At 41.9% G+C, this 11,304-nt stretch overlaps 1 protein-coding gene and 1 pseudogene across 4 annotated transcripts; one reads left to right on the top strand and one right to left on the bottom strand.

The window, feature by feature from the left end:
• Positions 1 to 971: 971 nt before the first annotated feature.
• Positions 972 to 2,112, top strand: LOC136151576 (10 kDa heat shock protein, mitochondrial pseudogene; annotated as a pseudogene).
• Positions 2,113 to 3,823: 1,711 nt separating this feature from the next.
• On the bottom strand, positions 3,824 to 10,070 carry SVBP (small vasohibin binding protein). Of its 4 annotated transcripts, none has more exons than XM_065929759.1 (3): positions 10,017 to 10,070; positions 9,185 to 9,334; positions 3,824 to 4,257 (listed from the first exon to the last, which is right to left on the bottom strand). In XM_065929759.1, the coding sequence occupies exons 2-3, from the start codon at positions 9,296 to 9,298 to the stop codon at positions 4,168 to 4,170; spliced, it is 204 nt and encodes a 67-aa protein (XP_065785831.1). In that variant the 5' UTR covers positions 9,299 to 9,334; positions 10,017 to 10,070; the 3' UTR covers positions 3,824 to 4,167. The 4 variants fall into 4 exon arrangements, with proteins under 4 accessions (XP_065785831.1, XP_065785850.1, XP_065785859.1 ...); XM_065929778.1 differs by having other exon boundaries at positions 10,007 to 10,064; XM_065929787.1 differs by lacking the exon at positions 10,017 to 10,070 and adding an exon at positions 9,652 to 10,000 and having other exon boundaries at positions 9,185 to 9,359.
• Between the last annotated feature and the right edge of the window lie 1,234 nt (positions 10,071 to 11,304).

The raw sequence follows: 11,304 nt of genomic DNA, 5'->3' as shown, positions 1-11,304 counted from the left end.
TATGAGGTTGCACAGAGTTGGACACAACTGAAGCGACTCAGCAGTAGCAGCAACAGCCCCTTCCTCGGCCAGCGCACCAGACCACCTTTACCTCAGGTCTAACCTCTTGAAGTTTGCAGAACAATATATATTGCAAGTATGCATTAACTCTAAAGTTAAATGAAAAAAGTCCAGTGAAAAAAGTCCACATTGCTATGATTTGGCTCTAAAGGAAAAGACAGCACCCTCTTTTCTCCTTGGCTTTCTGTTCATATCTGTTATAGCACTTACATTTTTGTTTTCATGGATAGATGAATAGCTCTGTTTCTTAGATTTTTAAGCTCCCTCAGTTTACATTTTCATGTTTCTGCTGCCTGCCACAGTGCCCCACACTCAGAAACATATACTTTGTAGATTAATTGATTTGGTTGTACATTCTAGTGAGTTATATACAATGTTAGAATAATATAGTAGGAATCTTACAAATATATATGGGCTCAGACATTTCAGTGTGATGCCCTTGAATGCTGAACCCTCATTTCACTGCTGCTATCCTTCATCAAAATATTTTAGGAACTCCAAGATGATAACTGTCTTCACATAAGTTCTTAGAGGTCAGCACATAGCACAGTGCCTAGACATAATAGGTGCTCAAAAAATACTTATTTTGCTCAAGCCAACTAAATTAGTCTAAAAACCTAATAATATTTAATATTAGCCAATGATATCCTCTTTTTAAACCAAAACCAAATTAGCTACTGATTTTGGCCTCAAATGACTTCTGGCTATTTCTAGAACTCGAACACTGTTCAAAGGAAGAAAATGCAATTCTGAAAGAGGATTTCCATATCCATTCTGAGCCATAGCAGCAGAGCTGAAATAAATATGTAGACTCCCAGAGGAATGCTTTGAAAGGGAAAATACACATTGTACTTTGTTTATAACAATAATAATCATACTACATCACCTCAAACAAAAATTAGGTTAGCCATATGAGGATAGTTATAGATCAGTTGAGAGCTGAAAAACTGTTAGACTCACTAAGAAAAAAAAAAGAGGAGGTACCAATAAACTCAGCAATGAAAGAGGAGAAATAACAATGGATATGACAGAAATACAAAAGATTAGATCAGCTATAAATCAACAAATTGGACAACCTAGAAGGAAGGTCTTCCAAGAGTGAATCATAAAGAAATAGAAAATCCTAATAGATCAATCACTAGTAGAGACTGAAACAGTAATCAAAAACTTCCCCCAAACAAAAGTCCAGGGCCTGGTGGGGTTACAGGTGAATTCTACCAAACATTCAAAGAAGACTTAATATCCTTCTCAAACTACTCCAAATAACTGAAGAGGAAGGAACACTTCCTATTTTATAAGGCCTGCAACACCCTACACTAAAAGCAAGCAGAGAAAACACACAAAAAAGGAAAATTACAAACAAGTATCACTACTGAATATAGACACAAAAATCCTCAACAAAATATTGGCAAATCAAATATACAATATATTAATAGGATTAAGTGGGGCAGCTTTTTCTGGCATTCACGTGTCCGGAGGGTCCGACAGTAGGTCTCTCCTTTCGCCTGCGGCGTGAGTGCGGAGTGCGAACTGCGGCAGCCGGAGTCATAGCAGGACAGGCATTCAGAAAGTTTCTTCCTCTCTTTGACCGAGTATTAGTTGAAAGAAGTGCAGCCGAAACTGTAACCAAAGGAGGCATTATGCTTCCAGAAAAATCACAAGGAAAAGTATTGCAAGCAACGGTGGTAGCTGTTGGATCAGGCTCTAAAGGAAAGGGTGGAGAGATGCAGCCAGTTAGTGTGAAAGTTGGAGATAAAGTTCTTCTCCCAGAATATGGAGGCACCAAAGTAGTTCTAGACGACAAGGATTATTTCTTATTTAGAGATGGCGACATTCTTGGGAAATACGTTGATTGAAATAAGTCACTATTGAAATGGCATCACGTGAAGCTGCCCATTCCACTGAAGTTCTGAAATCTTTCATCATGTAAATAATTTCCATGTTTCTCTTTTATAATAAACTAAGGATATCCAAGCTAATGACATCCAGTGTTTAAAATTTAGTTTCACTGTACTGGTATAAACATTTCCAAATAAAAAAATATAAATCACAAAAAAATAAAATAAAAAAATAAAATAAAAAATAAAAGGATTAAGTGGATTATTAAGGATTAAGGGATTCTAGGATGCAAAAACCACTGTGCTATACCACATTAACAAAATGACTGGATAAAAATCATATAATCATCTCACTATATGCAGAAAAAGTGTTTGACAAGATTCAGCACCGATTTATGATAAACTCTCAATAAAGTGGGTATAGAAGGAATGTACCCCTAATATTCAAGTCCATGTGTGCAAACACACAACTAACATTATACTCGATGGTAAAAAACTGAAAGTTGAAACAAAAGTTTCATGAAACAATATCCTCACCACATTGATTTTTAAAATCTGTTCTTTAAAAGCTTTAAAAAAAAAAAAATTATTTGGCTGCACTGGGTCTTCGTTTTGGCATGCCAATGTTTAGTTGCAGCATGTGGAATCTACCGGCATCCCCTGCATTGCAAGGTGGGTTTTTAACCACTGAACCACCAGGTAAGGCCCCTATTGTTTAATTAAAAAGATAAGCTAGTCATAATTTATTAAACTGATTTGACAATGACCTACAGTTTGCAATACTAGAACACTTCTCTAGGATAAACTATATCCAGGGCTGTGACATGTTAATACAAGCAGTTGCCAACTAAGGATCAGAATCTTTCCAACCAACATTCATATATTAATTGGTTATTTGAAATTTGAAACATATCCCATTAAGTAAGGTAGCTGGGAAGTAATATTTACTGAATAGTTATTACATACATTATCTTATTTCTTGATGAATGATCTTGAGAGAAGAAATTATTACTCCATTATACAGATGGGAGAAGAGTGAGGCTTAGAGAGATTAATAACTTATCCAAAGCAATAAGAATTATACTTGACCCCAAAACACTGTTCTTTCTAGTATACTACATCATTTCCTTATGTTTATGATGACAGCTTACTCCAAACCCCCATTCCTCCAAAACATAAAACTGAAAAATTTGTATTCAATTCAAATTCAATAGGACACTATAGAACCTAATTACTACTTATGGGGATAGCCTGTGTAAAGGTTATCCTTAACTATGACTTAGGCTCTCTGAACACATTCTCCATAGGGACAACAAGTTCCTTAACATCACAATTTATTGCCAAAATAAGCATAGGAATGGGAACAGAACTCCCAGTAACTTCAGAGCGGTGGGGAGACAAAGAGGTGGGAATTGCTAGAGATGTTCCCAGAACCACTAGGGAAAATAAAGGTAAATTTTTAGCACAGAGAGTAACAGAGGAGGCAATGTTGGCTGTTGTACCCTCTGAGTAATCAGCCTCATTTCCATGCATATTCTGCTTCTAGGCCCAATAAAATACAAAATGAAAAACCAAAAGCACTTTGCTCCCCTCCTCCCCCTGTTGGTATAAGTCTGCTGCTAGCTCTCCACATTCATAGGGTGACAGGAATCTTAGCTTCAAGGCTCTGAGTAGTGGCTCATCTGGGAGTAAAAGTCATATATTTACACCTGTATAGCTAAAAACTTAGAATCTGTAGGGTCTGCAGAGCTTTAGCCTCAGGAAGAATGAAATCTGGAAACAGTCATGTTCTTTCTGTCCTCTCACCTCTGTTCCCTTCTTGAAGGAAAAAGGCTCCCCTCTGCTAATGTCAACTTTTCCTACCTATTACATTCTTTTTGACTCCACTTTCTTATAACTAGGCACCCCTAAAGTATAAGCAAACAAACATTTTATTAGTATTTTATTTGTATTTTTGGAGAAGGTTTACAGTTTCAGAAGAAACACTGATTTTTTTTTCAAACAATAGAAAAAGTTAAAAAAAAAAAAAATGTATTGTCTTGGAAGAATAGAAGAAGTCTCTTCAGCAAGCAATGGGCCAATTCCGATTGGAGGAACTAGTGAAGCAAGTTACATACAGGAAGTTCCGATTTATCCAGTTTCAAGAATAATGCAAATCTCTTCTTGTCTAGTTGTGTAAGGCTCCAAATGGGCCATCTCAGCTTTAAACTGGTAGCACGCTCATAAACAAAGCTTCCAAGGTCCCATCTAGTGTGAACGCAGGGGTGGTTCACTCTCCACCAGGAGGCTGCATCTGTTTACAGAATTCATCAAACTGCTGCTGCTCCAGTTCTGTCATGACTCTGTTGAGGGCATAGATCTGAATAGGAGAAAAAGATATGTTAACCGTGGAGACAGCTGCTCAACCTGTCTTCAGACACCACAGGCTGTGTCATTTGAAAATGCCAGAACTGCATCAGTAATACAGGGGCAGTGATAAAGCAACTGGAGAGGCAAACAGTAGCTCCACTGGGGAATCAGGAAAGAAGCAGTGAGGCAGGTGCTTGACCTGGCCTTGAAAGGACTCGTAGGGGATTTCCCTGGTGCTCCAGTGGTTAAGAATCCACCTTCCAATGCAGGGGATGTAGCTCGATCCCTGGTTGGGAAGTAAAGATCCACATGCGGGGCAACTAAGCCCATACACCACCAACTACTGAGCCTGTTCACTCCAGAGCCCATGCTCCGCAACAAGAGAAGTCACACAGCACTAGAGAAAAGCCTGAATACTTCAACGAAGAGCCCACAAAGCACCCCCCCCGCCCCCCCCCCCCAAAAAAGGATTGGTGGGACTTCCCTATAGCTCAGATGGTAAAGAATCTGCCTGCCATGCAGGAGACCTGGGTTCGTTCCCTGGGTCAGGAAGATCCCCTGGAGAAGGAAAAGGCAGCCCACTCCAGTATTATTGCCTGGACAATCCTCACGGACAAAGGAGCCTGGTGGGCTACAGTCCATGGGGTTGCAAAGAGTCAAGACACGACTAAGAGACTAACACACACAGGATTTAAACAGGTAGAGACTGGGGAAAGGACCTAAGTGCTAGAACAATGGATATTATGACTAAATAATGTAAAAGCACAGCATTAGTTCTAGAAACTTCAAGTATGCTAAATACAAAAGGTTGGGGAGATGGAGAAAGAAAGAAAGGTATGTTAGGCTCTTAAATGCCACACCAAGTAATCTGGACTTTATCTGGCCGACTCTGGAGAGATAAGTGTGCAGGGAAGAAACCTGATTATATCTGTGCTTTGAGAAAGAAAACTGGCAGTCAGGGAGAAGAGATCACAGGCATCTCTCAGGAGAAATCTGTTACAACAGTCCAGGTAGGAGGTAGTAGGAACGTGACCCAGGGCAGGCAGTGGAGGGAGAAGAAAACTGCAAGAGCCATTCCAAGGTGAAAGGCAGGGTAGCTACCTTATTGCTTCACCTTTCAGTAATTAATCAGTCCACCAAAGAACCAGAAACAATGTAAAACCTCCAAATTTGTACAGAAGAAGAAAAGGGCCATGTTTGTGTGTAGGGGATAAAATTTGAATAATCAAAAAGAGAAGGGAAAAAACCCTGAGAAGTGAGACAAATAGAAAATATAAAATAAGAGCAGAAATTAATGAAAAGGCAAGCAAATGTACAACAGGGAGGATCACTGAAACTGCAAGATGGTTCTTTGAAAATTCTAAAGAAAACTCTGCAAACCTCAGAGACTTGTCGAGATAAAAGTGAGGCTGCACGAATATTACCAGAATTAAAAAGTCATAATTACTGATACATGTGTGTTAGTTGCTCAGTCATATCCAACTCTTTGCAACCCCATGAACGGTAGCCTGCCAGGTTCCTTTGACTATGGAACTCTCCAGACAAGAATACTGGAGTGAGTAGCTATTCCCTTCTCCAGAGGATCCTCCTGACTCAGGGATCAAAGCTGGGTCTCCTGCACTGCAGGAAGATTCTTCACTGTCTGAGTCACCAGGGAAGCCAGAGTAGAAATTAAAATTTATGAACTTTGTGTCAATAAGTTTGAAAACTTAAATGATACAAATTCCGAGGAAGAGTAAAATGATAAAAACTGACTAAATAGAAAGCCTGAATAATCCTACAATCTTTTTTCCCCCAATTTTTAAAAATTGTGGTAAGATTCTATAACCTTCAAGGAAAATAGAACTCCACACAGTGAAGTGATGAAAACAGTTTCAAACAACTGAAATGATTCTCAAAAAGCATGGTTAAAATGGTCAGGTTTTATGTATGTTTAACAAACACAAATAAATAAATTTGAGTGGTTAAAAAAAACATTGCTCAGTGAATAGGGCCAGTCATGGAATATGGTAGCATACATAAAGTTTAGAAACATGCAAAACTAGATGATACACTATTATGCTATACAGTATTATTTGGGAGTACACACAGAAACAGTAAATTAATACAGAACAGCAAGGGGGTGATTAGCATAAAATTAAGGACGGAGGGTACTGCTTCCCTCAGTTCCCACAGGTACTACTCCTGGGAAGGCTGGAGATACGGCCAGAGTGAGGCCTGAGGAGCTTCTAATGCATGGTCATGTTCTATTTCTGTATTTGGGTGGTAGGGTGTTTGTTTTATTCACCTTCTTTAAGAGTACAAACACATTTTATATATATTATTTATATGTATTATATATATTATTATATATTAAGTGTATATTTATACTAAGCAGAGAAAGAAGACTTAAAATGGGTCAAGGGTACAAGCCAAGGAATGAAAGACTTTCAAGAAAGAAATGGTCACCAAAAGTTCCAAATGTTGCTTCAACTGCCAAATGGTCCTCTGTTTCCACTCTCCCCTCTCATCTCCTCCTCATCTCACTTCCTGGAATGTGGCATCTATGCAAAACTGAACAGAAACTGTGTTTCTGACTCCCTACACGGGCTCCTGTCACATTCTTATCTTAGGAGGTTGCATTCCAGGCCACACAGATGAACCAGCAGCTGTGGGGCAAAGCTGGAAGCAGGGGAGAATGTCAAGAGACCTATTTAGATGGCAGGCCTGCCCCTCAGTCCATCACCACCTAGGGATTCTGGTCAGCATACCTCACTTTAAATGAGGATAATGCCTCCTACCTCACAAGGTCGTGTATGTCATATCTCCCATCTTTATTCCAGGAAGGATTTACAAAGGTCAAAGTGAAAGCAACAGTAATACACACCAGTATGAAGATAACATGTGGTCAGACACGTGCCTGGCACATCTGAGGAGCTCAACAAGTGCCAGCTGCTACAACAGTGCAAGTCCAATATGACAGCTTAGCAGGTCAGCACATTCAACTTAGACTGAGCACAATAAAAGCACAGCGACTCGTGATAACCATCACTGCTATTTTCAAGGGCTTTCTCTGGGGCAGGCACTGTACTACGTGCTTTAGATACAGCATTTCTGCTTACAACAAACTCATGTGACTGATGTCATCATCCTCATTTTACCAAGGAGGCTCTGAAGAACTGAGGTTCAGAGAGGTTAGGTATCTTGCCCAAGTTAACCTGGGAAGAACTGGAACTTATGGAGGAGCTGGGATTTGAGATCAGACAAGTAAGTGTAACCCGTGAAACCTCACCAACAGGGTGTCAATGAGTGTATGAACAATGTCCTCAATGACATCCATCACTGCAGTGTGCACAAAGGACAGTTTCCTAGGGCTGTTTCTTATGGCGGTTCTCCAACTTTCACCAAAGTGCAATGCAGTAAAATCATCTGGGGGCCTGGGTCCAGGTGGGGATGGGGAGGTGAAGTAAAGTGGGAACAATCTGTTGGAAGCCAGGTCCGCAGTTCTCAGATGGTCTGACTTAATCCAAAGGCAGATTTCAGTTTATAGATTAACTTCAAACACACTATTAAATTTACTCATTTTGATGGCCTTCTTCACTGAACGCAAGCTGCACAAAGGCAGGGACTCCTCCATGCCCGCAACAGTGCCTAGCAGGTAGTTGCAGTGCAATACTGTTAGTGACTGGATCAGATTAACAAAAGTTTAAGGTCTGACACTATTAAGCAATGAAAAAGAAGTGAGGGATGAGAACCCTCTTACCCTGCTAATATGGGTACAAATTTGTATAATCTCTGAAAACAATTTGGCAACATCTAATAAATTTGAAAATGTACCCCATAATTCTACTTCTAGTTATATTCGCCCTATAAGAATTCCAGTACAGGAATCAAAGGAGACATCTAAAGGGTTTTCACTACAGCATTGTTTGTAACTGCAAAAAAAAAAAAACAACCCTATAAATCATTTAAACATTCATCACTGGAAGACGGGGTAAATATACGTAGATTCACAAAGTAGATTATTATAAACAGTGATGAGGAATAAACTAGATTCTTACATTAACATGAATAATTCTAAAAAAACGTAATGCAAAATAAAACATATGCAGTTAGTTTAAGATTTTAAAACAAAAAATTTTATACTGTTCAAGAATATCTACTAATATATTTGAATGTAAAAGTATTAAAAAAAAATCATGGTTGTCCATAAAGAGGGGAAAATGGCATAAGACAGGAAATGGAAAAAGGGGACTTCAAATTTACAGGTAATTTTTATTTATCTTAAAAAAGACTACATGCAAATATGCCAAAATGTTAAACACTGCCAATCTGGGGTGCTGAGTACCCACGTGTTTGTTCTAATATTCTGTTTTTCTGTATTTTGAAATTAAAAAAAAAAAAAAAACCAGAAAAGAAACAGAAACAGGGAAAAGACCAGAGTAAGCTTTTTCCTGATATTAAATACTAAAGTAAAATATCCATGTAAACAGTCAAATAGACTTTTAAGGGCAGACTGAACAAAGGAACACAGTGGTGAGTGTAGAGCTTGGGCCTCTACTTCTGAATTAGGAGCAGCTACTCTCCAGGCCAAATCCAGGACATCTGTGCTAGGGTGTCTGACACTTGTTCTTGGACTCCCCTACAGGACCCTCCCTCACAGGCCCTTCTCTTTCTCCTTTCTTCTTTCCCTCAGGACTCTGCCACAAAAGTTCTGCACCAGGGGTCATCAGGAGATCACCTGGGACTGGTCGGGGTGGGGGTGGGGTTCCTGACACTTGGCATGTGACTCTGGTCTGCCGCCTCACCATCTGGTCCTCAGAGATCTCCTCTGGACACCTAGGAGAACCCTGTTTTTGGCTGGAGGCAGGCGGGGCTCCCCTATACCGTTCTCTGCTCTCCCCATTCCAGCATCATCTCCAGCAAACGACAGGTACACGGGCCCTCCTCACGCTCACCTCTGCTCTCTGTCTCTGCTTCAGCTCCTGCTGGGCTGATTTCTGCTTGGCCTTCTCGATTCTGCTGACAGGCTCTTTAACTTTGGGCTTTTCTTTACGTGAAGGTGGATCCATGACTTGATTTCCGTATACTTCTTAGTCACCTCTAACCTGGATGGTACAGAGGAAGGCTGATCTAAAAACAAAGAACGAACGAACGAACGAACTTCCTGAAACTCAGGCCGTACCTCAGCTCCTTCCTTTGGCAGGTGAGGCAGAGGGGCCCGGAGGAAAGGGCGCTGCATCGGAGGAATAAGACCTGAGTCCTACTGCCAGCACCTCACTGAGTGTTTCTAGGCAAATCTCATCCCCACTCCGAGCCTTAGTTTTCCCCATCTGCACAAGAGAACAACGGTCCATTCCCCGGCCCCTCCCACCAGCGGCGGTATGAGCACCAAACGCGAAAAGACCAGTGAACGGTTTCCTACTCTGTCGCGGGCTGCATCCAGCGTGGCACTGCCGGACACCGCGGCCCAGAGGGACCGGCCAGCCGAAGTCTCGAAGCGGGGCGGCGGGGAGCCCTAGCATCACGCGGCCGCCAACCTCGGGACCCCACCTCTGTCCTCCCAGCCGGTAACAGCCTGCCGGGCCCGCCCTCCGCCACCGCCCCGCCCGGGGCCCAAGCCCGGCCCCAGGGGAGCTCCCCTCCCGCCGCCACCGCCCTCTCCCGGTACAAAATGGCGGCGGGAGGCGGGCGGCGCTCGGGACTCGGAACCTTTCCTCCCCGGCTCAGGATACCGGCCCCGCCGCGCCAGGGACAAGGCCCCACGCGTGGACCCTCACCTTCCCCTACCTCAGGGCCTAGCTTCTGAGCCTGCCGCGCCTCGGATTGGGCGGGGCCTGGGGCGGGGCAAGGAACTGGAGGGCGGACCGGCGGGCCGAGGCCCCGCCCACAGGCAGCTTGCGCGGGCGCAGAAAGCGTGTCTGTACTCCCAGCTTAGGCTCAGGAGCTGGAGCTGGGGATGGGGCGAGTGGGTACCGGTAGCTGAAACTTTTCCTGGGGGAGTTTTCCTGGGAGAGCTGCTAGGCTTTGAAGGGAGAGATCTGAAACCTGGGGCTAGAACTGTAACTCGCTGAGGGATGGTGATTGCTGTCTTCTGGATTCGGAAACTTGTTAGGAAGATACAAGTGAGACGCCGTTTACTAGGATGTTTGAAGAAAGGAAATCTTGACAGAAGTATAAGTAGCCAATATAAATGAAGAGAAACGCTCAAGTTCACTGACAATCGATAACTTTAGTTACTTTTTTTTTGAAATTACATTTTTATAACTATTTATAGTAATTTTGGGCTTCGATGGTGGCTCAGCAGTAAAGAATCGGCCTGCAATGTGGGAGTTGCAGGTTCCATCTCTGGGTCAGGGAGATCCCCTGGAGAAGGAAATGGCAATCCATTCCAGTATTCTTGCCTGGGAAATCCCAGGCGTGTCCACTCCTGTTGTTCCTTCAAGGACTAGGCAAGAATTGAAACAAAAGGGGGCTTCTAAGCATCAGTGAAAGTGTAGCCTGAATTACACTCACACACTTTCAGTCAAAATATAAATTATCACAACCTTTTGAGAAGCCAGTTTATCACTGCAGAGCAAAAGCCTTGATAATGAGCATAACCCCTCAAAAGGACAAATAATGCTTGATTCTGTTTTTGTGAGACATCTAAAGTAGTCAAATTCTTAAAAAAAAGTAGAATGGTGATTGCCAAAGACTGGGGTGGGGGAAAGGGAAGCTGTTCAATGGGTATAGAATTTCAGTTTTGCAAGATGAAAAAGCGCTAGAGATCAGCTGCACAACAGTGTATAAATAGTTAATACCACAGCACTGAACACTTAAAAAATAGTTAAACCCACCTAAGGAGGTAAAGACCTGTCCTTGGAAAATTATAGAACACTGATGAAAGAAATTGAAGACACAAACAAATGGAAAAGATGAACCATGTTCACGGACTGGAAGAATTACTGTTGTTAAAATGACCATACTGTCAAAGGCAGTCTAGATTCAGTGCAATCCCTATCACAATACCAAGAGCATTTCTCACAGAACTAGAACAAGTAATTTTAAAATTTGCATGGACACAAAAAAGAGCCTG

The sequence above is a fragment of the Muntiacus reevesi genome, chromosome 1 (assembly GCF_963930625.1).
Source record: "Muntiacus reevesi chromosome 1, mMunRee1.1, whole genome shotgun sequence".
Lineage (NCBI taxonomy): Eukaryota > Metazoa > Chordata > Mammalia > Artiodactyla > Cervidae > Muntiacus > Muntiacus reevesi.
The sequence above is the reverse complement of the archived record's forward strand: the minus strand, read 5'-3'. Positions and strand labels throughout refer to the sequence as shown.